Below are 27206 nucleotides of genomic sequence, written 5' to 3'. Positions count from 1 at the left end.
AACCCAAACCACCAACAGCAACAACAAAATCTTTACTCTTCATGTAGAATACCTCACAATATAGAAATTAAAATTTCTCAGGTTGGAAAGTTCTGTGTTTATGCCACTGATTTTGAAGCCAGTAGAGCTCAGTGTGAAATACATTGATGGCTCCCTCTTCTGATTTGAAGGGTTGTTCAATTGTGACAGCTGATTAAAAATGTATCTTTTCTTTGCTGTTTCAGTTCCTAGTAAGCAATTTATCTGACTGCTGAAAGATAAGGTCAAGTCTATATTTTATTGTCTTCATATCACCTGTGTTTCAAATGTTCTCTAGGTACCCATAGCTCACATTCCACAGACATAAAAGCAGTAGACATCCAATTCAAGTTCCAACTGAGAGAAGTTTTTTTGCATCTAATTTTTTTAGGCTGCTCTAAATTGTCAGTATAAATGCAGGGGCCAGGTATGTTAAGCTTGGCCTTTTTCCCCAAAGGCTTATTTTCATAAATCATAAACGATTCTGACATTATTCTAGAAATATTTCCCCTTGACTTTCATGGCAAGAATTGTACCAGAGATGAAGAATCAAAAGAGGGAAGTTTGTTCATGTTTCTAATAAATGTTTCACAGATACATGGTTGTTTCCTTTCTAGATAAAATTCATTGCATTTTAAATTTTTCTTATCCCAGAGTTACCTGATCTTTGTCTTAAGAAATCCATACTATCTTAGAATCATAAAACAGCTCAGTTGCATGGAGCTTCAAGAGATCATCCAGTCCAACTTCTTGCAGAAAAGGGAGCCTAGATAAGATTATCTAACACCCTTTTGCACTGCAGCTTAAAAACCTCCAGCAGTGGAAACTCTGCTACATCCCTACAGAAGTTGTTTCAATAATTATCTCTCCATTAAAAAAAAATAAATTCTAGTGTTCAGATGAAACATTTTTGTGTCTGATCTTACATCAAGATGAAATATGTTTGTCACATTCTCTTTTTCTGTAGGCTGTGCCACTGATGTTTTTTTCTTTCTTCTTAGTCAGCAATGCTGGATTGTGTATAGTACTCAGTTAATAGCTCCTAATTCAATAGTCCAACACACACTTAGGGAAATTGTCTGTCCTGTCTCCACTGACACAAAACAGTATCAAGTACCAGTGGCCGATTAGATGTAGAATGCTTGGTTCCTCCCCCTGGGCAGAGCATCGAACAGTGGGATGATGTAATCTTATCAGTCATGCAGTGAGGCTTGATGGCCCATTAGCAAAAGATATCCACCTCTTCGCCCCCACCTCCTTCCACGAGGAAGTTATCAGGGATGAGTCATGGAAGAGATAAAGAACACTGCCCCACCTGGTTTTAACAGATGGTGATAGAGTACATACTTTTGGGTACATCTTGCATTGCAACCTAAAGCAGCACTTCAGCAGAAGCCCAGGGAAGAAAAAGGCCCATTACTAGAGCAGGCAGGGAAAAAAGTTACAGATAATGCTGGCAAGACAGAGGTTCTCAGTACCTTCTTTCCTCCCTGTTCAGCAGGAACCAGACCATAGCTCCCAGGATCAAGGAGATACAACAACAGACATATTGACCCACCAGTAGTGGCCTGCAAGTGCTCAACCCACATAAATGCAAGGCCCGGGTGGGAATATACCCCAGGGTGTCAGCAGAAGTGGCTGATATTGTTGCTGGGCCACTGTCCTACTATTTTTGAAAATTCATAGAGATCAGGGGGCATTCCTGATGACTGGAAGAGGGCAGATCTCATACCTGTCTGTAAGAATGGCCCTAAAAGGACATAGTATCCTTACTGCAGTCCCTCGGAAAGTGGCAGAACAAGCCTCCTAGGAACTATTACCAGCTAAATGAAGCAAGTGACTGGGAAAATCCAGCAGAGATTTATCAAAAATAAATCATGCCAGGCTAACCTGATCACCTTTCTAAAACAAATTATCATATTCAGTCAATATGGAAAAACCAGTGGATGTTGCTTGCCTGTACTTCAGTAAAGTATTTGACATGCACCATGTGTCCCACAGTTAGACAGTGGTCAGGTATAGACTGGATGGGGATGATCTGTGAGACAGGCAGGAATCATCTCATAGGTGATCAACGTGTTTTACTGAGAATGGCAGCCTGTCCCACGTGGGGCCCCCCAAGGATCAGTACTGAGCTCCATGTTGTAACATCTCCACGAATGATCTGGATGATAGGACCAAAAGCACCCTCACCACGTTTGTGTCACTAAACTGGGTGTTGAGGGGGACTCGTCAGCAGGGAGAGCCACCTTTCAGAGATATGAACAGGCTGCAGGACCAGGCCACAAGAACTGTGCAAAGTTCAAGCAAGGAAGTGCAGAGTCCTGCATCTGGCAGCACAAAGCAAAAGAGCCTGGCCAGGCTGGGATCCAAGAGCTGTGGAACAGCCTTTGCCAAGAGGAGCCCGGGGGTCCCAGCGGACAACACACAGACACCAGGTCAGCTGATTGCTGCAGCTACTGAGGCAAAGTGGATCCTGAGATGCATCCATGGGGGCACTGCTAACAGAGAGAGATGTGACCATCCCACTTCACCAGTGCTTGTCAGACTGTACATGGAGTAGTGTGTCCACTTCTGGTCCCCAGAGTTCCAAAACAGATGTGACAGACTGAAGATGGGTTAAAGGAGTGCCATAAAGGTGGTCAAGGATGGGGAGAATTTGAAGAAAGAGTGTAAAAGTTAGGTCGTTTCAGTCCACAGAATTTTCAGGAGGGACCTCAACAAAGTCTTCCAAAACTTAAAGGCATGACTACAGATAGTATTGAGACCCGCCCCTTTTCTTTAGGGGCAGTGGATACAAGTTGTAGTGAGGTAGGTTTCCTCTCTATGTAAGAAATAACTGTTCTTACAATGAGAATTATTCAAGAAGAATGATTTACCATGAGTGTGCTTTTATAATGTGAATGATTCACTGGAACAACTTCCCCGGATATATGTGGTAAAGTCCCCATCACAGGAGGTTTTCAAGATGCAGCGGACAGTGATACTCGATAATCTCATCCAGGCTGCCTTTCCCACAAAAGGTTGAATTAGATAGCCTCTTATGGTCCCTTCAGCCTGGGCTGATCTGTGGTTCTTTTGGCCCCCTTTAAATAGTGAAACAATTTCTTCTTGATAGCTTTTAAATTTAGTTTATAAAGCAACAGTCTTCTTTAACAATAACATTGCTTAGCACTGTGAAGTATTTCTTTATAGGTTTGAAGTCTGTAGGGTAGATGGTGGAATGTTCTGAGTATTTACTGACAGGCATAGGTAACATCTTTTGTAAAGCTGTCTGTATGAGTTTCAGGTGTGATAATCATCTCTTTAGTTAGTTTTCAGCTTGTAGAACATTCATTACTATTATGTCTTGGAGACTGCAGTAAGTAGATGTGTATTCCACTGATGAATATCAACAGAAAAATAATTAAAACCCAACTTTGGATGTCATACAAATACCCAGTGTTTATTCCCCTGAGCAAAGGTCTGGAAGAACAAATAGGTCTTAAGTGGAGAGAATCACAGATGCTTTTTGGAACTAGCAGCACCCTTTCTCTGTACCCTAAAGAAAAACAAATTCAAAATTCAATAATCAAGGCACAGACCTGAACTCCCTAGGTATGCTGTCTTCAAGGAAATTGAATACCATAGCTAAGCACATGTTACTTCTTAAGCAAACTCATCTTGAGAAGTTACTTACCCTGCCTCCAGTCTCATGTCCCACACTATGTATTGATGCCTACTTGACTGTTTTGAGATTGTTGTGGAAGTGAGCTTTAATTTATTCACATATATTCTGTATGCATAGTGAGGTGTTCGTGGAAGAAACAGGAATAGTATGCTGTCTGTATACGAATCTGTTACTTCCTGATGCCCCATAATATCTTTCAGTGGACCTGGAAACAACAATTAGCCTGTGGCTGGGAAAACCTGATGATACTAAAGTATAAGTGCTGACCAGAAGGCAATTTTGCTTTTATAGGAGAACGATTAGAAGGAAAAGATGCATGTTTTTGAGAACACCAGGAGCAGGCTAGTAATTTCTAATGTACATCCCAAAAATAAAGCAAATCTATGAAAAGTTACAAGATGTACTTTTAAAAGAGCAAAATGCAAGGAGAAAAACATAGTTTTAAATGGGATTCTCAGATTTTCCTTTAACCCTGTGATTAATAATCTTTGTGGTTCTACCACAAGGCAAGCTGCTGTAGTCTTACCCACTATATTTTAACGAAAAGTAGCTTAACTTGCTTAATTTTGGGCACCATTAATCCTATGATGTCTTTGCCTTCTGTTTTGAAATGTTAAAATGCTAAATCTTTTGGACAAATTTTAGTCCACTAGTAAATTAAGAACAGTGAATTTGGTCCCATGAATAGAAAAAAAAATTGTTGTAAAATGACATTGTGTTAATCTACTATAAAGAGTAGCTTTAAAATGGCACTGTCTGAACAGTTTTGTGTGGAAATTCCAATAGTCAAGTAAGGTGAGGTGGAACAGAAAAAGAAAGTTGTAAAAAAAAAGGAATTCCTCTTACAGGTAATAGTATTGGATTTGAGGTGTTACATTAAGGGAACTCCAAGTAAACTCACACTGTGCTGCTGATGTCAAAACTGAGAATGTACCTGGTAACAGCAGCTTACAAGAATTCTTGTTCCAGAACACAAGTAGAGAGACATCTTGAGTTCACAACTGAATGCTGGTCGGGGCCCATAATACTTCTGATAAAAGACCAAGTTCAAATTAGCATTTTCTTCACCCGCTACTCTAAGAAGCATCGTTACGTACATTCTCAAATCAAGTTTACTTTTAAGTTACATTGGTTTATTTTCTCATAAAACTTTTAACCCAGATAATAGCTTAAGAAATCTAGCTTTTATGACTAGAATATGACTAAGCATCATATGCAATGAGCAGTAGGTATAATGATTTCTAAATCTAAGTAATTTCCAATTATTCTAGTAACATAGTTACAATACTGATTAATTCATACAAATAATTTTAATTATAAATTAAATAGAAAGAATTAAATAATAAATAGAAGCACTGAGATGTAGAAAAACTTCTAAATTTGAAATGTTTCTCTGCATAACTTCAAACTTTAAATGCTTATTGCTTTTATGAATATATAATACAATGATAGATCAGACAGTTGGAAACAAATTATTCTGAGATAAACAGGTTTCTTGTATATAAGCCAGAAACAGAGATGGTAACACACTTCCATTTAGCACTTTGATGTAGAAATCCACAAAACAGGGTTTCCTTCTTACTTCATAAATAAATTTGATCTCTTTTTAAAATTCCCTTGAAGACCTATATACTGGTTTTAGTTCAGGCACTGTCAGCAAATGCTGTTGTCAGTGTCTCAGGGTTCTATGGAATTTGATTAGTAGAAGATAGAAGTCCAATCTTGCAAAAGTTCCTTAACAAGTGCGACCAATCCTGAAGACCTTGGTCCAGCATCACCATGGAGTGCCTTAAAAGTGATAATTCCACTTAAAAAGTAAGGAATAAAAGTCACTTTACTCCTTCTATTTTGCAGTGAAGTATCAAATTTTTGATTGAGTTTTCCCTAGCTAAAAAAGCAACACATGCTATTATAAACTATCCTACTGTGTTTTCTTTGCCTCCCCATGAAATTATTTATAAAGATAGCTGATATACTGTACTACAATATCAGTAAAATCAGAAAGTAATAAGGCTTAGGTATTTAATTGATTTACTTCAAGTAGGCTTGAAGTAAATTTCCCTTATACTTCCAACAGAAAAAAGACATGCATGTAAACAGCAGTGAAAAACTTTTAAGTTTCTTCCATTGTGATGCTATATATGTTAAGTCATCTGGTGATAAATATAAGATTTAAATAAAGAAATATGTGTCCAGTGTATAGGATCTTAAATAAATATATGTCCTGCCTATAGAATTTAATTAATGAATTATTTTTTGCTTACAGAATACTTCTGTATATTTAAGTACAATGCAAAATTCTTGGGTAGTGCAGAAGTTTTCACATGAAAATCCAGCATTGCCTCCTGTTGTTAAAGGAAAGGCTCATAAAATTTATATTTACATGTCACTGCTACTGAAGATATGGATTGATAAGGGCTTCAGTAAAATAAAATAATGGAATAACTGTAGTGATGAGCAAGCCCAGTATATTTAGAGCCTGGTTAGTGCAGCTATGATTTGTGTCTGAAGAACTGCATAGGTTATACTATTATATTTAAAATTACTTATGGTGTGGTTTGTTTCCAAATGCCAATTTTATGATAGGATTTTGAAGTCTTAAAATAATATTGAAGATTAATTATGTATTTCAAAGCTGCTGTAGATGCATAGGTAAGCAGATTAACAATTATTGGTCTATAAAATGCTTGTTTAGAAGCTGTCAAAACTTTCTGACTTTTCAGTATTCCTTTTCTTCTGTACTCTGTCCCATAATTTCAATTAAATTTTAATCATGGTGTAGTTATCTTCAGGGTGCTGTTGTGGAATAATAAAAAGTGCAGCTGAAATTAAAGCAATTCCCAGGCAGAATACATGTAAAAGCAAGCTAGAAGTTGTGCTGTCACACTGCACAGCATACTTCAAATTGTGATATGTTGATGATATGCTCTTTTTATAAAAACTTCAGTTTCTCTGCCTCACCATTTCCTCTGAAGATACTGGTGGAAAAACTTAGTAAACTTAACCTGAATACTGGAAGTATGAGGAAGGAATTAAGACCTCCTCACTTACAGGCATCTTTTCTTTCCCCTGAGAGCATAATAATCCTTAAAATGTTATGTGCGCATGGCAGAGCCAATCAAGTACTCCCCTCAAAACAGAACTTGTTTAAAGGCTGAAAAGGGCAAACCAACTTGTTTTATGCAGCACAGTTAACTGCTCCTTTCCTCTGTTGTTATCTATGTTTTCCCTGTTTCCATCCATGCATGATCCCAAAGAGGAGAGGAAAAAACGAGGCTTATGTGTCCCATAAAACTGAAACCAGGTCGGAGGTGAAAAACAAACAAGCAGTCAAATGTTGTTTGGCAGAGGTGTTCTTGCAGAAGAAACATGTAAGAAGGAACACTTTAGTCACCCTTGCATGAAAATCAGACACAGACATTAGGTGCTTGATTAGATTAAAAAGGTACCAATTCAGATCACAAGCAATATGTTGCCTGAGGAAGCCAAGTGCTAAAATGCCAGCATGTATTATCACATGTTCACATGCCTGGGGCTTTTAAAACACTGTAAGAGGAAATCAATCAGCTCAAAAACATATCCATGGAAAAAGAACTAGAGCACAAAATGCTCCAAGACAAAAAGCCTCAAGTAAGCTCAAACATTGTAAATCCATTATATACACAGTGTGAGACATCTCAGGCAGAGATTATAGGAATGATTCCTGTAATGTCATTTGTGCATTATTTATCATTTTGGACCAAATTGCTACAGCCAAACTCAGTTTTTATTTTAAAAAAAGTTTCTTTTATCTGGAATCAATGAAATCCCAAAAGTTGTGTAGTAGATACCGTGTTGCCTGTCCTGCGCCTTGAAATAGATGGATTTCTTTCCAGAATAATACAGTACTGGACTGTACCTGCCATAAATATGAGCATCTGAAAATCTCATATTCTTAAAAGAGTATTAGTACCATCAACAGTATTTCTGTGATTGACTCATACAGTTGGCAATTGCTACAAGTTATTGTCAGGTCTCTTTTCTCCAGCTCTGTTATGCAAGTTGTATTGGAATTTTTCATTGAAATGCTTTGGAAGGGTCAGAGGAAAGGAAACAAGAACAAGAATAAGAATTGATTCCATTGCATAATTAGTGGAATACCATAAAACCAGCATCAGCAATACCAATAGCCACCTTAGTGAAAAGCAGTAAAATTAATTAAAAGTCCTCATTAGCTTTACATCACATTGATTTTAGAATACCACTTTCTTTAATTTTACTCACTTGTCCAACAATTTCACTTTACATATGAAATGGTTCTGTACTTTCTGAGTAGTTTACTGCCTTAGCACATTCAAGTGGTAATATGTCCATCAACTCAACTTGCCAGACCACAGTTCTTGAGAGAGAGAGCGAACAGCACCTGAGAGACTGGCACTGTGCTCAATGACATCAGTGATTATGAACATCCTAGCACTGTTGCACAACACAGTAGGAAGTTTAAAGTTTTCATAGAACAATATTGAAATATCGTTCCTCAAGGTTCAAGGGTTGTGCTAGAAGTTGTAATTATAGAAATAGAAATATTGATTTAAATCTACTGGTTACCTTTTTCTGAGATAAGCTTAAGAAATGCCTTCTGAGATTTTTTGTTCATAGTCAAGATTAAACTGTTGTCAAACTATTTAAAGGTTAGTTAAGTGCTTGTATCAAAAAGCATAATTTAAGGGGGCCATAAAAATCTGTTTAATAAATGGAACCTTACATCTTTGTAATGTTTTTTAATGAGGTCATTACAGATTCCTTTGTTTTGATTTTGTGTCTTGCTTCATTTTGGATATATCAGCTGAGATGCCTCCAGTTTACTGAAATATATTCTTCAGCTGTTACTTTATCCTTAGCTTGAGCTGTCATAATAAAACGTTCAGAAAGAAGAGTTTCTTTTCAGTTCATCTCTAACTCTACAGGGATGCCAAGAAGTGACCAACTATTTCTATGACATGAGGGTAGTTTAGAAAACTGTATTCCATTAAGATTATTAACTATTTTTAATTTTTTTTGTGAAATCAAATGATTGCCACATCGACTTGAACATTAATTGTGACTGAAAGTTTTTTGATAGGTATGATTTTTTATTTGGGGAAAGACAATAATGTGGAAGCTGAGAGCACTGATATTCATGGCATATGAAGAATGCTACTTTTAAGTAGAAAATACCACAGTTCTTCAAGATAAAAATAAGCTGTTGTGAATTGCTGAGTGGTCTCAGATTGTTCTGTCTTCCCTGATATCCAGAGTGTTCAGCATTTTGCAGCAGCAGGTAGTTCTAGTTCACATAATATGAGTGTACTGCAACGCCTGCAAAACCCACAGGGGTTAGCTGTTGTACAAGAAAAGAGATCCAGTGCTTTTGTTCAGGGCTCAAGGTCATAAAAGAATCACTGCCAAATTGTACTGCAGCCTGTTTAGGAGAAGAAGGATGTTACCTGTATATAATTCTGTAAAAAAAAAAGTAAAGACAACTCTTGTCATTTCTGTATTTCCAGTAACAAAGAATATACGAAGAGTAAAACTAAGGGAAGTGACCATGGTTAATGAAGAGCACTTTCTGCACTCCATGTTTAAGAAGGAGGAATTTGCTGAGCCTAATAGACAAAGAGAAATAATCAACAGAACTAATTCTAAGAAGTGCCAGGATCTTTGAACCATTGAATGAATTGATGGACTTGACAAGAATGACATGAAACATTCCACACTCTGCTGTCATCTGTTGTTGCTTGCTCAACTGTGAAGAACTGTGTATTCAGGCTGCTTTCTACAATATTGCCAATCACCTTTTTTGGATTCTGAAGTGATATTTTCTTATCAGCTCTCTAGTGGTTTCAAGTGGTTTCATTTGCATGCATTCTGTAACTATGCACAAGCAAAATCTATTACCTACTTTATCTATTTAAAAGTAAACACAGTGGTGAATAAAATAAATTTCATTTTTCTGTCCCACTCCATTCTAATCACTTAGGTCCACATCAGTGGAAACTGGAACTGATGTTGTATGACGGTTAGGGCAAAACTCTGCACACACCATATGAAAATGAGCCTCTAAAGATACTTTCACTGTTGGTAAAAAGGAGATAAAAATGTTATTTATAACAAGGCCTTATGTTGTGTACATATATTGTCCTTTAAATATTTTTGATTTTACTTTATTTCTTGTAAAAGAGAAATTCTATAATTTATTTAGAAAATACTACTGTAAACTATAGTTTTATTGATGAATAAAAGATTTTATTCTGAAGACTATCACTGCTGTCATCCTGCTACTGATCTATACTGGACTTAATTGTTCTTACATTTCTCTGCCTTTGTGGGACAGTCTTAAGAGGCCTCTTGAGATACGACAAACATGGCATCTGTCTTTACCAGCTCTACAGTGAAAAGGGGAATCTTGAAATTAGAGCAGGAAAGCCAAAGGAACATACTCAACAGGCACTGCTTTATAAAACCATTTCAGGTTTTTCAGTATGGGTGATTATTTTAGGGTAACTACAGAAACTGTTGGTTCCCTAATTTCCCAAGTAACATGGAGATAATCCCAAATGCCAGTGATCATCAGTCCAAGATTTCATGCTTCAATGCAGTGATGTATTTAAAAATTTGCACAGATGTCACTTAAAAAGCTACTCAAGTTATTGGTAATAACATGTTTTTCAGTATGGGTGATTATTTTAGGGTAACTACAGAAACTGTTTTGGTTCCCTAATTTCCCAAGTAACATGGAGATAATCCCAAATGCCAGTGATCATCAGTCCAAGATTTCATGCTTCAATGCAGTGGTGTATTTAAAAATTTGCACAGATGTCACTTAAAAAGCTACTCCAGTTATTGGTAATAACATGTCTTCTAGGAGTAAGCGTAGTAAAACTGCTAAATTTACAAAACCTGAACTTGGCATTTAAAGTCCTAGAATTATTCTTCGTACCTGTATAGAATTTTTCTTTTAAGGATTTGGTGGGGTGTATTTTTTTGTTTTGGCTTGGTGGGGGATGGTGATGGTGTTTTTTTTATATTTTACTTTGATGTAATCCAATAATCCTGATGAGTAAGAAGAATAATTCCTTAATTGTGCACAGTAGAGAGAAATTTTAAAGGGCTTGGGTTTTTTTGCTTTCTAAATATGTTTTAGGAATTTAAGGCTTCCTTTGCTTGGACCCTGTATCTCATGATTACCACTTATCTAGGCTTTAAAATTAGACTGCTTAATCTCAGCAAGATAATTATTCTGCAGCTCTGAGAAAAGCAAAACCAATCTGCATGACCTATGAGTAAAACATTTTGTACATCTCTGTCAAGTGTCTGCTCCTTTATGCACAATGTACAGGATAATTAGAATGTGTCTCTGTGCAAAGTAGATACTTGTCATTAGTCTCATTTGGGGAAAAACATTTAAGCACCCAATTAACCTTCATGAAGAACACACATGACAATTTTTCCGCAATTACCTAGTAACTATAGCATCTGAATCATTTGTTCTTAGGAAGAACCCAAAGGATTCACAACTTAACTGCAATAATTCTGTCCAAAACCAGAATGTCTATACTAAACTATTCAGAGACTGAGACATCTTTTGTATACAATCCCTCTGTCATGGGAAATATAATTCCATATAACTCAACAGTATTTTCCCAAATCCTTCCACTACACAGTGATACAAGAGCAATCAGTAGCACACTCCTCCCGTTCTTCATAGAAGCCATTTGCTGAAACATTTGACATTTGCTTTAAGTAAAAAAATCTATCAGCTCTTTCCAGATTTAATGTGTTGGGCATGACCCTGCAGCGCATCTGGAACTCCTTCACAAGTATTTTCGCCAGCATAAAAGGGTATTGATACCAGTGCTGTGATATGAACAACATTAATTGTTGTTCCTGTTGTTCCTAAGGGAGAGGAATCAAGATGAAAAACATGAAGAAACTACTCTTAAAATTGCTAATCACTAATTTGAGCTCTTTAGAAATTGTGTGACTGATCCTTGCTTGTTAAATTTATAAAATATTTGGTATATGAAATTGCTAGTACTAGAGAAAATATTTAATCCACACAAATTCACTGATTTGTCATTAGCCTAGAAACGCAAGATGAACATTTCCTGTTGAGAGTTGTGTGTGACTTGGATGACTAGAGAAAAACCACTGTGAAACTAGTTGGATTATATAAAAAAATACCTGAGGTTCTTTTTATAGGAGAGGCAAGCTATATAAATAAGCACAATCTTTAAATAGATTAAATACTACATAAAAGAACAGGTATTCTTCCTTTTGTCTAGCTGTTTTCCCCCTTTGCTACCAAGGTATGAAAAATCAGTCGTTTGCTTTACCAATGATTTCTGTGGTCTGATACAAGTTATTTGCTCCTACAAGCCTTATCTCAGTCTGCAAACCATTATTCCTGTAGAAACATAAGTATCTTCTCCCAGCAGGGCTACAAATGCGTTGTTCTTCAAGGAACTAAAGAATATCTTAAATCTGCTTGGTGTATTAAAACCTCCCCCACAAAATACAAGAAGAACACAAACTGAGAAGAGCACTGGTACCAAGAAACACACAGGAGTCTGTTGAAAACAGACAAGAAGCTGGCTGAGTTGGATAACAGTTTTATATGAACAGCTTTTAGGTTAAACAGACATCATAATTTCAGTTGAAACTTGCACAAGTGGCTTGTTTTTTGAGCTTTTTTCCCTCGTGTAGAGTAAAATAATTTTAGCTTATAGAGAAATATTATAAAATTACAGATCTTGGTGAGAAACTTGATAACTTGTTCCTTAATGCGGTGGAAGATCACAAAATCAATAGAACAGTTTGGATTGGAAGGGATCTTTCAAGGTCACCTAGTTTAACCCCTCTGCCATAAGCAGAGACATCTTCAACTAGATCAGGCGGCTCAGAGCAACTAGCTGCTTTGATTAAGAGTTTTTGAAATATGAAAATGCATCACGCAGTAACCAGCAGTAGGCTTCTGAAGCATTTGGTCCTGTCCTGTGGAAGGCTCTGAAGTGAAAGTTGTCTGTGTTCCCACAGAAACTGGGTGTGTTTTTTAAGAAACCTTTTAATAGAAATTATTTCTTACCTCTCATCTACTTGGCAAACCTAGTTTATTTCTTTCAGTTTAAGTAACAATACGAGTCTGGCTGAGACTCTACATCTTCACATACTGCTGATAGTATGGCATCATCCTTTATGCAACTTAGTGGAAAATGTCAGGTGTGATAAATAATGTACTTTATTTTCTCTTTACTGGCTCAGTGAAACATTTTACCTGCAGGACATAGATCAGAATACTTCCTGTCACAGAAAATAGTCCTCGAACGGGTCCCGGAGTGAATGCTTGGTGCGTAGTGTGGCTTCTAATTGCTATTTGTCCCAGGCGCCAGCTCCCTGTAAATCTCCTCAGCGAGACCGCTCTGCCGGAGCGATGCCTGCAGGCACTGGCCCGGAGCGGACACTGCCTGCTCGGAGAACGGCGACGAGCTGAGGCGCTCAGCGGGGACAGCCGCGCTACTCGGCCGCCGCAGCTCCTTGTCTCGGGGTCGGCATCTCGCCGAGGGGAGCCTGAGCAGCACACCGGGCCCAGCACCCGTTTCCTAGGGACAGCCGTGCCAGGCCGTGCTAGAGACGGGGGAAGGACACCGGGACAAGGCTGGCGGGGAATCCGCTGCCGCTTCGAAAGCCTCGCCGGGCGGACAGACCGTGCTCGGCTCCGATACACCTGTGCTGTCTCGGTAGCAAAGCACTTGGATTTGATTTATCCCGGCGCTGCTGAGGCTGGAGCCAGCAGTGGCTGGGAGCAAGAGAAAACGCGCACACTCGGCTCTGCCGCGCGGCCGAACCAGCCCTCACGGCCCGGCCCCGCGCGGCCCCGCCGCTCTCCTCGCGCCGCCGCGGGGGGGCGGTGGCGCGCGCCGGCCCGGCCCGGCCCCGCCCCGCCGCTTCCGCAGCGGCCCTGGCGCTATGTGGCGGGCGGGGGCGGCGGGCGCCGTGCGCGCCGCGGGACGGGCGGCGGCGGCCGGGGCGCGGCAGCGGCGCGGCGGCACCGGGGGTGACCCGAGGGCGGGCACAGCCGCCGCCGGCAGCGGCCGCATGGTGAGCGAGGGGCGGGCGGATGGCGGGGGCGAGGCGCGGCCTGTGCGGCGGCGGGCGGAGCGGCCGTGGCTGAACCCCGGTTGGGGCGGGCGGGCAGGGAGAGAAGGGCGACAGGCGGGGATTCCCGAGGCGGCCGCCGGCTCTGAGCAGGTCTATGTCAGCCCGCGGCAGCCAGGCCAGCCCCGCCGCCGGCCCTTCTCGCCCTGCCGCTCTTCCGCCTGCTATCCACTTTCTCGTTCTCTCCGTGCCTCGGGAGCTGGCTCGCACCGGAGCTGGTGCACTCATCTGCTGCCCCTCTCCAGGCGCAGAAGGCGGTCCTGGCCGCCCTCAGCCGGGTGTGGTACGCGAAGGCAGGTGCCGGTTGTGTGCTGGCACCGCTGTTGGCAGCTTCCAGTCACAAGCCGAATATGGGAACGCGCTGGTGGAGTTAGAGCCTCTCAGCCTGGAAAGACCTTGGACGTACCAGTGGTCTTGTAGCTTTGATTCTGAGCGTGTATGAAATGCTGTAGGGTAAGGGGTGCAGTCAAACATATAGGCAGCGTGGTACCGTTTTGTCAGCCTGTACCGTTGTGTCGTGGTTTTGGACTAAGAGGCAGCTCATTGGTAATACCTGTGGATAGGTGGTACACCACATGGAGAGAGATCGGCCTGTGTTTTGCTCTTCCGTGCTTGAAGAGAGGCTGACATAGCCCCTTTGCAAATGTCACTTGCTTTTCAACTCCGTCTGAAGTTTGCAGAATCTTGCATGAGTACACAGAAAGTAATCATGAGTGCTGTTCTACCATTAAACCGAATGGTCAGCACCAGTTAGGAAGAAAATGAAAATCATGCCATCTTCCTTTCCTGCTGGATAGCATAAGTGCTTCTGCTACTGTGTCTGGCCTGGTGATACAGCTTTTCCATAATTTGGAAATCTGGAATCTGAAGTGGTTTTGGATCTTTGTATATAAGGAGGATTCAGGGTTTGTGTTTGTTTCAGCTTAATACGTTCCTGACTTCCAGCAGAGGGACGCATGTTGGTAGTGCAGCATTTCAGTAGTGGATACGTAGGAAAATCTGAGCCTAAGCCATTTAATAGACTGAAGTTGCTCAGTAATTCCATGGTAGAGCAATAGAAAAGTTAGAATAGTTCTCTTTTTCTAGTTCATTCTCATTTGAATGAGAGGGTGTAGGGCTTTATTCTATTAGCTTGCATAATGAAGACAAGGATAATTCTAGATTGCTTCAAGTATTTAAAGACTAAAACTGCATAGTTCCTTCCATATTAGCCCTGATATAGAATATGAACATTCTGCTTGAGGATGAAAAGGACTTAAAGGAGCTGTTTAATTTATATGATAAATACATAGTTTGTAATTAATTACATTTTAACTTTAATTCTATTTTGTTTCTGCTTACTTTAAACAGCAATTACAATATTCTTCAGATGTGAAGAGCAGGACTGCTTGGTTCATGAATTTGAGAAATGCAGGAACTCTGAGTGACACAAGGTAAAAATACATTTTGAGATCTTAATATGAAAATATTGGTTATGTATTTTAGAATAACTTATTTACATACTAATACTACCAAACTAATGTAATGTTGATGGGATGTAAAGGACGACTACAGTTTCAGGTAAAAGCATTTTGTGTGTGAAGTCACTTAGCAAATACACAGATTACAAAATTGTGTACCTGAATGCAGGTGTCTAGCACCATTTTACGTGTGCCAGAGGATGTGAAATTTCTGCTTGTTCTGAGAGAACATGACACAGCATCTGTTGGAGACTTCTCCCCTTCTGACGCAGCAGTTGGAGACACAGTAAAGAATTATGCAGACATCTGAAATGGCCCTTGCCTTTAAGTGCCTAAAGTGGACCCTGAACCTGAACGTGAATCCTGCCTGATCCAAAGGCTTTCTGTTCTCCATGCCCCAAGGCATTTTGTGGTGTCCCTCGTATAAGTGACATAGAGCATATTTCAGTAACTAGATAAGAAACTTTTAAAAAAGTCTCTAACTGATATATATTCAGCCTGTAGTAACTGTTTCATTGCCATAAGCGTTAGCAAAAATTGAGATTATTTTCCTGAAGTGTTTGTTGGTAGGGAGACCCCTTTACACACTCAGATGAAAGCTAACACTGATAGAGATGGAACAGCTTACGTGATTTAATTACATTTGGTTAATTAAACTGTTCTGCACTTGGTTCCACTAAAGAGTAAAAGAGAATTGGTCTCACTGGTGCTTTAAGCCTTACGTAACAGCCACAAGGGTTCTTTGGACTCTCTGGAGTAGTCTGTAATTCATAAGTGTTAGTTCATAAGCACAGTTTAAATAACATCTAATTACCAGGTTGCATGGGTAATTCCAGTTGAGAAGGCAAATGCTATGCATAAACATGACGTGATACTGACATTTCTAAACTGTGCATAGCTACAGCAAGTTTTGTAGAGTCAAATGACATATATGTCTAAATGGGAGATGCTTTTGTCTCTATTTGTAGAGTTCAAAACTAAGCAAAACTTACACAATGTCCTATTATAAAAGTGCCTTACTTTGAAATCTGATGCTGTTTACTAAATGGGGTTTGTATATCTAAGGAAGTAAGTACCTCTTCCTCTGTTAAGAGATCTTTAATACAAACTAATTTCAAAATTTCATCTCCATTTGTAAGGTGGATTGTCAGTTACATCACCTTAAGAAAAATCACTACTTGTTTTACAAGAGCATTTCATGGTTACAGTTTCATCCAAAGTTGTGGTCTTGTGGTCTGGTATGTTTTTATTATAGGGAAAATGCTGTCTTCCATGCTTTTCCTCCTAATTGTGGACTTCTGTGTCATTTGTAGCCCTTTAGATGAGACAACCTATGAGAAACTGGCTGAAGAAACACTGGACTCCTTAGCAGATTTCTTTGAGGACCTGGCAGATAAACCTTTTACCCCAGCAGATTATGATGTCTCTCTAGTGGTATGTTTTAAACATTATATTACCACTGTAATTATTCTAGAGGTTTTTTCCTATTATTTGAAGGAGAATTTTAAATTAGTCACCTTAGTGCTGACAATGAATATACAATTAATTTTTATGCATTTATTGTATACTGACTGGGGCAACAATTCTGGTGAAAAGTAGCACATACTGTTGCGTGATTTGGGGATTCAAAATTTTTCATGTTTAGAGAAAGACATAATATAGAATAATAAATGAGTACAAGAGGAGATGGAAACTGTTTTCTAATTTCACTTTGGTCTATAAATTTTCCTAAACAGGCACAGATATCTGGCATAGCAATCAGTTCCCGTCTGGTGTACTACATGGCATAGTACATCACATGTAACTGTTAGAGCAGTTTCTTTGGTTGCCCTGAATACAGACAAGGAGCATTTGTATTGACCAGGTAGTGTGTGTTTGTCCTGGCTTTAGTGATGACAGCCTGTGGTGGAGAGATGCAAGAGAGGGTGCAGTGTTTGAATAGGTTGTTGCAGATGTGAGACCAGAGCATACATGGGGAGGAGGCTACTGTCACAGGAGACATTGCATGACAGGAGCCTTCAGTAGTCAGTCGCTCAAATACAGGAGTCACAGACTCAGAACAAAAATGTCTGTGTTATTTGTATAGGGAATTTATTAGTTTTTATATAAATTCAGTTCCTGAAGTGATCTATGTGTTACAACATGATTTGGAGAAGAGTGCCGTTTTCCCTACACTACTGTCTGCTACACAGGTTTTTCAATACTGCAGTTGTTTGAGGTCACATAACTATTGCTCCCTCTTCATGTCTTACCACAACGAGATTGCTTTCTACTGGCTCTGTCAGTTAAGGTTTTGGGCTCCAGGATGTTGAATCGGATGGTTTAGGTTTCGCTGTGCGAAATACAAAACCAAAACAAAAGTGTGTAGTTTATGACTTCCCTGTGTAGCTTTGTCATTGTAATTTTCATTCTGCATTTCTGATGGCTAGGATATAAAAAACATATTGCCAGTAGCTTTCTGTTTAGCAAATCCTACTCACTGCTTTAATTGTGTTACAGCTAATTGTTTTTCTGGTAGAAAACATTTCTAAACATTACTCTTCAGTATATTTTAGGATATCAGCACCTATTAGCCTGATGTAACTATCCTAGGATAAAAATAAGCAATGGTTGAAATTTACCTTTTTAGTATTCCTAAACACTTCATTATGTCAAGCTGATGAGTCATGTCATAGCTTTCTTCTCCATCTTCTATATGGTGGATTGTGTTTGACATTGACTGGTGAAGCTCAAGAGGTAATACTTTTACATCTTAATTTTTTGACATTGACTGGTGAAGCTCAAGAGGTAATACTTTTACATCTTAATTTTTACCAGTGGTCCTTTACTATATAGACAGGATAATGACAATAATATGCTGTCATTTCTGTTGAGAGCAGAATGTCTAATAGCCCAGGTTTTAATTCTAAACAAACAGGGTCAGTGCTGCAGGAAACCACAAGGTGGCGAATGTGATAAAGATCTGCTGTGCCTATTGTAAATATGACTGCTTTGAGCAATTTATATCTTCGTGTTCAGGAAAAAAAATAATCTCTTCAGAAGAATATTTTTGTTACCAGGAAGTAGCAAACATTCATCCAGTAGAACAAAACACACACAGCAGTATTTCTTAAAATATGGTAAAAGTATCTTGCAATTTAAATTCTTAAAAAATTTCAAGTCATATTTTCTAGTATTTCCACAGTACTGTAAAATGTATGAGAAAGTGTTTTCAACACATCAGTAGAGGTTAACCTCTATTTACTTTGCAAGGATAGAGCAACAGTACTTTCTGACACATGGTATAAATAATAGTATAATTTTTTGTTAACTCTTTGAAATCTTATTTACTTACAGTGTGTCTGTAGAAACATGTAGCATGCTGAATACTTAGTATGGCATTACAAGCCTCATGGAAGAATGCTATATACAGAACCTGTCTATCATTATGCAGGCCTAATCCTCCTTCCTGTTTTTATTCTGCTGTACTTCTACAATTCTAAGACCATGAGATATGGAAAACTTGAAATTCTGACAACCAGAGAAGTAGCTTGTTCTTCCCCTTCTGTGCACTGTACTAATGTCCAATAGAAATAACTGGCAGGACAAACCTGATGGGACTTTTAACCAGAAGACTTTTTATTTTTATTGTTTTGATCACAGATATAAATGCCTTAAGCACAGAAGCAGCATGGAAACTAAGGTAAAAAATCAGATCCTGAGAGTATTATTTTATGCCTAGTTGATACTTGAGATATGTTCCTCTAATTTACTTTGAGTAAAAGGAAGCTTTGAGTTGCTGCTTGTGCTACAGTGTATGTTGGCAGGCAGTAGATACTCATACCTGAAAGTATTTTTCCCCATAGTGAGTGTTTTAGCAAATAGCATAGCAAATAGCCCGAACAATGATAGGTAGTTCTAGTAGTATCTTCTGACTAAAACATGAAAGGTATGATACCCTTAAAGAAGCTTTGTTATGCTATAGGGCTTGAAGTATTTGAGATGCTGCAAACTAAATAAATTATTTTCTGAACCATAAATAAATTATTTTCTGAACCATCACATTGCATTCTGTAGAAATATTTCCCTTTTTGATTAGTATCATTCCGATCACCTTTAGATCAACTCCAGTCCAAATATTGTTGGTTTTTCACTCTTAAGTCAGAACAGAAAATGTTTTTGTCAGTTACAAGAAACATGAATTATGTTGTCAGTAAGAAATATGAGCAAGAAAGAGAAAATAAATATTCACCAGGATAATGGTCAAAAGGTGGCATAACCAAAGCAAAACCAGACTCATGGAAAACCAGAATCATGGGATTTAGAACTGGAACTTTTTTTCAGATATGAATCAGAATTATCAAGAAAAAAATATGTTTGTTCCCTGTTAAACTGTTACCATTACCGAAGAAAAGTAAGATAAAATTGCATGGCTCAGAAATCTGGCAATGACATGTAAAGCTTCTTGACTTTGAGTCACACCAGTTCTGCATTGTTCATTAATATAAAAAAACTTGTTATTGGAAGATGTTTTAATCATTGCAAAATGAATTGCAATGGTCTGGTCTTTTCAGGTGTCAGGTCCAAGCTCAAGAGTATTGTTTAAGTAGTAACATTGTGAATGGTACAGACACACTACAATCAAACTCTGACCAGAAGGTTTAAAGTCTAGATCAGACTCAAAGGTATGCTAGGTCTATCCTTAGCTATTACTGTCTGGGAGATGGTTGAAAATCTGAATCAGGTATGTAAGTTTCTGACAGTGCAGATGAAGTAATTGTTGTCAAAGTAATGGGATGCAAATTTTTTATTTCTCACTTTCTTGTCTTTTAAGAATGGAGTACTAACAGTTAAATTGGGTGGAGACATGGGAACATACGTGATCAATAAACAAACACCAAACCGGCAGATTTGGCTATCCTCACCCACTAGGTAAGTTAGTTACGTAATATCTGCAGACTGGGTGGAAATGTACTTCCTCTTATTTATAGCATGGCATGATCATGTAATATCATAATTTCATAAGTAACCCTCTTACTCTGTATAGTTTCAAAATGTGATATAATCTAAATGTTCAATAATGGTTTGGTATAGGGTTTCAGGCACACTGCAGTATTACTGGCATACCTAAATTAATACAGGAAATGTGTAACAAAGAATTTTCATATGCTGGTTCAGCCCAAAACCATTGCCTACAGGAATATAGCTTAGTCATAGGAAATATAACCAGCAATGATTAAAAAGAAACAAACAAACTTCTGTTGGAAAAAGAGTGATGATGATGTCATCATCTAAACCTCTCTTTGTGTTTTAAACAGGGTGGCTCCTTTCCTTTTAAGCTTGTGGGATTTCCTGCTTTACATGTTTATGTATGCCACACTGGTTGTTTTTGTCAAGCCTCTGCACTTCACAGGAGACTTACCTAGCTGCTACCTCTGCCTTTCCTAATGATGTGTTCTGATGCATTTCAGGTTTTATGGTTGGTTTCAGCAAGGAGGGCAGCCAGATAAGTGAGAAAATGCTGTAGCTGTCCCCCGTCAAAATCTGTGTTATTTGCCACTATCCCTGGAAAAGAATCCAGGGAGCTGATAAGTGTTAAATCATGAAGGAACCAGCTTATAAGATTTTTGCGTAACTGACACATGGGCTTCACCTCTTTATAAAAACAAAAATTCAGATAATTTCTGTCTGTTTAGCTGCAGGTGAGCTAAGATATACATGCTCCAGAATATGGAGTTTGAGGAAAAAATTTAAATTTTTCCTCTTTATACTCCCTTAGCTGGTATTAAATAAACAGTGTTATTTCCTGGAACATGATGCTATGTGTTCACTTATTTCCTAACTTCCTATTTCTGAAAGGCAGCTCCAGCAAATACTGTATGATCTGAACTGTCATCTTCTTAACTGCAATATGCTGGGAATTGAAAGAAGCAAATGTTGCTGCCAGTAATTGCTTGCATTGAATGTTTTGGAGCATTTTTATACTAAATGTAGACCTTTAGTCTTATATTCCAGGGGAGACTAATTTGTCAAGATGTGAGACATTTTTCTTGGAATTTTTTTGGCCATCTGTTTGCTATTGAGTATCTGTTCACCTGAGTGAAAACTTTACTTAGTTGACAGTTACAAAAGGGGGGCATGAGGGGATGTGTGCAACCTGCCAGCAGGTGCACTGTGTACTGTGTACACAGTTGTACTGTGATTGCAGTAATTTAATGTAGCTTCTGACTGAAAAGACTTTTCAACCTTACAGAATATTAGCAATAGTTTAATATGATATTTTAATTATTTTCTCTTATGGTTGAAACATACATGCAGACTTTCTATGAGAAATGCATTTAATCTATTATTAACTTGATAGGCATTTTTGCTTAAACCATTAATTTGAAAGTCACATTTGTACAGTCTTTTGGAGATTCATAGAACTATGATGGTGTTTCATGTGCTAACCTTATCACTGATATTTACCACATAACATTTAAAACCAGTTTAGATAATACACATATTTCTTTGTCATTGATTAAATGGTCTGTCTTAACCTGATTTTCATGAATGACAGGATCACATTCCATCGTTCTCTAGGTGCAGGAAAGTATAAACATAAGCTTGTGCTGCAGAGGTGAAGTGAGAAATACTTAGTAAAATAACTGGAGCACATAACCCTGATTAAAACAGTTACTACTTCTGATGCAAACAGTGAAACTTCAGTGAAAGTGACTTGGAGTTATGCTTGCCTTTATTACTTCTCATACACTGAGCAGTGGTTGAAAAGTTCTTCATTTGACTATTGTGAATAACTCAGGATTGTCAAGGTTCAGATCAGTGCTTGTAGAGAGAGAACCTGCAGATTGTTCTTATGTATGTACAGGATAGTCTGTTTTCTAGCAGATTTTGCGTGTTGAATGAGTTCCCAGGTATATGTCCTATAAAATCAAGGGTTTCTCTGTTTATCCCAGATAATAATTTCATTCCTTTCTGTTTTCTTTGCTTATCTAAGGTTAACAGCAGTGAGTACGTTTGAGTCATTCTCCCACTTGACATTTGAAAAACTGGGTGGATAGCAAGGTCTGGAGTAGAACCCAGGTCTTCAAGTTTCTTTCTTGATAATTAATGTAGACCTGGAAAAACCAAGTCAGTTACAATATAATAGCACAGACAAATAATACTTTAGTTATAAATCTCCCACATGCCAATATATTTGCTTTCATGGGCTAAATTACTTTGTTGCATCTAAAAGGAAATTATTTGTGCTTTGCTGTACTTAGAATATTTTAGGAACTATCAGTGGCATTAATTCAGCATTATACAAATATCTGTTGTGATATTTGTGTGCAAGAAAATTATATCTGTGAGGGAAGATTAAGGATAAAGGAAGGAATTGTGGGGGAATCCGTGCCAAAAGCAGGAAGGGAAAGTGCTTGTCTCCCCTAGGAGTGACTGATGTATCTTGTCACCTTTCAGATATATCTGTTTGATGGCTCAGTAATTCCTGACATATCAGGCCTTTTCTGCTCCACTTCCTCAGACTGCCCACCAGCCGTTCCCCATGCTGTCTGTTCCTTTTCCTGGGCACTCTGTCGCATACATTATGCATACAGGCTTCCAGCAGGTCTCCTGAAATAATGTGTACTTACACAGTGTGTGATGTTCTGTTGTGTTTTTTTTTCTAGTGGGCCCAAACGCTATGACTGGACTGGACAGAATTGGGTGTATTCTCATGACAGAGTATCTCTTCATGAACTACTATCAAAAGAGTTTTCAACAGCTTTAAAAACTAAATTGGATTTGTCCTGCTTAATGTATTCTGGGAAAGAAGATACTTGATTCTATTCTACCTCATGGAAATGTAAAGACTTTAACCTCAAGCTAAGCTCTTTCTTAGGCTGAAGTACCTGAGCTTAATTCTGTTGTTTTTCTTGGCATCAATATATTGTGCAACAAAAATGAAAATAATGTATTTTTTCTCTAGTGCTCAATCTTTGGATTTCTGTGTGCTGTTTGAATCCATGCAGTGCACATGATTGAGGTCGCCCATCCTATCACGTCATTTCTTGCTTTTCTTCCTGCAGAAGTCATGAATTTTTAGGCATGTAAGGACTCACTGCCTGGTGACTTCTGACCAGCACACAAAGACTGCACTTTTCTTAGTGAAACATTCACCTAAAACAAGAAATGCCTGTCAGTTACATTGAAATAAATTGTGGTACCATGAATGTATTACCTCAAAATTTGTGGCTATTCTAATATATCATAGTCACATTTAACATGTCATAGTGCATGTAATCACAGGTTTTTTTCTTAGTATTGCAGAACTTGCTAGTCTTCAAATTCTAAATTGTAGCATGTTTCACCTCAGGATTTTTTTTTTTAGCTAAATTTTAAATTACTTAGACATTTTTGTGGCTCTGAGCATGAAATGGTACTGAAAAAGCTAGTATGTGAAGTTTAAGCTGTATAGCAATACCTCTGTAAACATTTATTTCTGTTATTGTCCATTTCTCTTTAGAGAGTAAAACTTTTTTTTTGAGCTGAGCAAAATTAAGTTCATGAAAATTTGCACTAATTTTATTCTACTGCATTTCTTCAATGGTCTTAGATTATCTTATCACCATGTTACAGCAAGTATTCCCCAAGTACCATGCTGATGGAGAAATTTCTTAGAATCAAGTATTGTTCTTAAGCTGATAAAGCTGTCTTCATTAGGTTATTAAATATGTAAAGGAAATAAGCTATATACTCCAGATCTTACAACAAAAACATTTAAAAGAAATCATGAACGGCAATACTTAAGCAGTTGCACTGTTGTAATATTACAGCTCGCAGGTTTTAACTGCCTATAAAATCGAAAGACCAAATTGTCAACTAATGCATGAGGGAAAAATTATACCATGCTCTTGCAGATTGTATGAAAAGATGTTCAGTGCACAATATTTTTCCTTTTGGTTTCTCTGATGCTGTGGTTAGTTTGGCATGGTTCTCTAACTAGCTTGAAAGGTAAGGATTGATTTTGTAATTGAAAAATAATAACAGTAAAGTGTTCTTGCCCAGTGTTTGCATTTAGAGTATAAGCATTGTTACCTGCTATTTCTCACTACTAAACAGAGAAATGTTTCAATTGAAGTAGCTCTTGGTTAATGGTTTATGCTGTGTGCATGTTTTACAATGAATAGAAATTTCAGCTGTACTGGATGAGGTAAATACAATGACTCCCAGACCTCATGAGTATAAGAGTAAAGCACATTTTTCAAAAAAGTATAGGAAGGTAAAAATAGAATATGTTTTTGCTGTTCTGAATTTAGAACACTGAATATAATTTATAGCATATGGAAATCTGTATTTTTATGTACTTTTATAATATTTAGCTCAATCTCCTACAATTTCAGATAGTCATTTAAACAAGTTTGTGTAGAAGTTAATGATTTGATATTTGAATCAAGGATACCTGGTTATTCCTTTGCCTGACCACGTGAAATTATTTTTTTCAATTGACTTCTCCAAAAATTATTTTCTTAAGTATTTGCATGCAATATGACCACTAACATGCATTTGATTCATATTTGGAAGTTCATTTTCCATTCCCATATGTCTGGTAGAAATGTTTATACTGAAATAAAATTGCATGTGAAATTCTTAATTCATTATGTAAAGGTGTGATTCAAGAGTTTGATGATAAGGGTGAAGGCCACAGACGTTCATACTTTTGAATTCTTTCTGTTTCTTGAAACACATACTGGAAAGATTCTGTCCAAGTGTGGCCAGTTGACGTGAATTTTTTGAGAGCAGTTCAGCTTTCACAGTTTACATGCCTTGCCCTTCATCTGTAATGCTACTGCTATTTATGCAAATCATTTCCTGGGTTTAGGTATCTGAGTAACAAATGCAGTTTATCTTAGCTGAAGATAAATAGTGTCAGCAAGTTAAAATGAGTTTTTATCTCGATGTACAAAATGAATCATAGGACATGACTCATTTTTTGCTTTAATACTTGCATCAAATTGTAAGCAGGGGGCAAGGACTCCCATGAGCCATCACACTTGTACAATGGAGGCACAGAATGAGCTCTGATCCTAATGTCAGACTGCTTATTGCCCCAAGACAAGTAACACTTCTGTTCTGTTTTTTATTTCCATAACTTACGGAATAAAAAGACTGTTGCATAGTTCTCCACCTGACATGTCAATAGTTTCTTGCTTCACCTCTCCCAAAAGAAATAGCTGAAGGACAGTCATTAAATATAGACTATGCACAGACAGTATTAATAAGAGCCACTGTGTTACGGACATTACTTTTCCCACAATGCCATTGTTCCATTGTTGGTGAAGAAGAACATGCAGAATATTTTGGAAGGATGAGTTGCCATTTCATAGCTTTACTGGCTGCCCAAGCTCAGCACATAAGTTGGGATGTGTTGAGCTTTTTTTAGTTACACCAGAATTTTCACCAACTGCTAATCTGACCTAAGTTCTTGTCTGGTGTTTGTTCATTTTCTTTTCCACTTATGGGTAATTTGTAGGATTGTTCCATATGATAAAATCATTATATCTTATTTCCTTAAAATTCCTAGTGTCTTTTGGCAACTTCAATAAATGGGATGAAGGCCTGTCCTTAAGAGGAGGTAGTAGAATAAAAGAAGGGGTTTACAGGAAGGTTTGTGTTTGATTATTTTTAGCTTCTGGTTAGTGGTTGAACTCAGTGATTGTGCTAACCAGCTCTGTAATACCTGGAAGTCCTGGGAAGGAAGGCAGAGGCTTGCCAGAAAACCTGGAAGAACATTCAAAATAGTAAAGGAAGCATGGGAGGGGCAGAAGCAAAGTCTGTCAGGAAGAAATTAGCTTTGTCCAACAGCTGATGTCACTGGCAGGGCAAGGAGAGTTGTGGGGCAAACTGCTTCATGTGGCCCTTTAGGGAATGGTGTTTTAAATTTATTCCACACCACTGTATATAGTTGTAACCAATCAAACATGTTCCAGTCCATTTTGCTATTGCGATTTTTTTTTAATTTAACTCCTGTATAAAGATAAGAAAAAATTGTGTGGAGTTACATCCATCTGTCTCCCAAATTGTCTTTTATGCAAATTGTACTGCTGGCAGTTGTAGAACAAAGACAGTATTCATGCCTTTTACTGAGGGAGGTGACCAGTGGAGATTGCTTTGCTGCTGATAGGATAAACAGAGCCATGAACAATTAAAGTATTCAAAAGAGTTCCTAACTGCAAACTTTTTTTTTTTTTTTTTGAATTCAGGTTAAGGAAAGACAGACAAGTTTAGATTAGAAAACAATAGATGTTTAAAATAAGGCATATAATGTTACTGCCCTCTCCAGTTTGCTGAATTGATTTAAAAATTGTTTGTGTCATGGTAATTACGCAAAGTGAGCACAGTGAATAAGTTTGCAAGCAGTGTTACTTTACAGATGTAGGTTCTTCTGCTAGCCATCAATGTTCTCTACTAAAAGAAATCAGTTGCATATTTTGCGTGTCCATAGTCTTACTCCTCTTAGCATTTTAGGAGCATAAACCAGACATCCTAAGGCCACTGTTACAAAAGATTTTGAGAACTAACAGATGAAGTTTTAAAACATTCATTAAGGAAGAAGGCACCCACCACAGTGCAAACTAAGTAATCTGACACAAACCTGGAAGTTAAACTAAATTTGCATTTCCTGTGCCTTGATTCTGCCTGAAAACAATATTGCACTACGTGCTGATCATAGAATTAGTCTGTAGGTGACTGAAAACACCAAGTTTTAAATTAGCCCTGAATTAGTCTTTTTTTTTTCCCCACTCTGATTTTTTGCTGTTGGGGCTTTTAGACTGAAATAGGTACTTGAAGGCTAGTGTATGCACATGCATGTTAATTATTAACAATAGCTAGAAGCAGGCCTTTCCATACAACATCTGAATGCA

General features: G+C 38.0%; 2 protein-coding genes across 3 annotated transcripts in view; both read left to right on the top strand.

Moving 5' to 3' along the window:
• Positions 1-9776, top strand: part of PIP5K1B (phosphatidylinositol-4-phosphate 5-kinase type 1 beta) — a 97018-nt gene extending 87242 nt beyond the window's left edge. For both annotated transcript variants that reach the window (XM_084224557.1, XM_084224556.1), the window contains exon 17: positions 9214-9776. In XM_084224557.1, coding sequence (XP_084080683.1) covers positions 9214-9216 — 3 coding nt within the window. In that variant the 3' untranslated portion in view covers positions 9217-9776. The remainder of the gene's footprint in view (positions 1-9213) is intronic.
• A 3896-nt stretch (positions 9777-13672) lies between these two features.
• FXN (frataxin) lies at positions 13673-25477 on the top strand (the record flags this gene model as incomplete). Its single annotated transcript, XM_084225892.1, has 5 exons — positions 13673-13804; positions 15212-15294; positions 16635-16755; positions 20135-20232; positions 22971-25477. 5 exons carry the CDS (start codon positions 13673-13675, stop codon positions 23122-23124), a joined length of 588 nt encoding a protein of 195 aa, XP_084082018.1. The 3' UTR covers positions 23125-25477.
• Positions 25478-27206: the final 1729 nt, after the last annotated feature.

The sequence above is a fragment of the Fringilla coelebs genome, assembly GCF_963513975.1.
Source record: "Fringilla coelebs genome assembly, chromosome: Z".
NCBI classification, from domain to species: Eukaryota; Metazoa; Chordata; class Aves; order Passeriformes; family Fringillidae; genus Fringilla; species Fringilla coelebs.
This window is presented reverse-complemented; position numbering and strand designations above follow the sequence as displayed.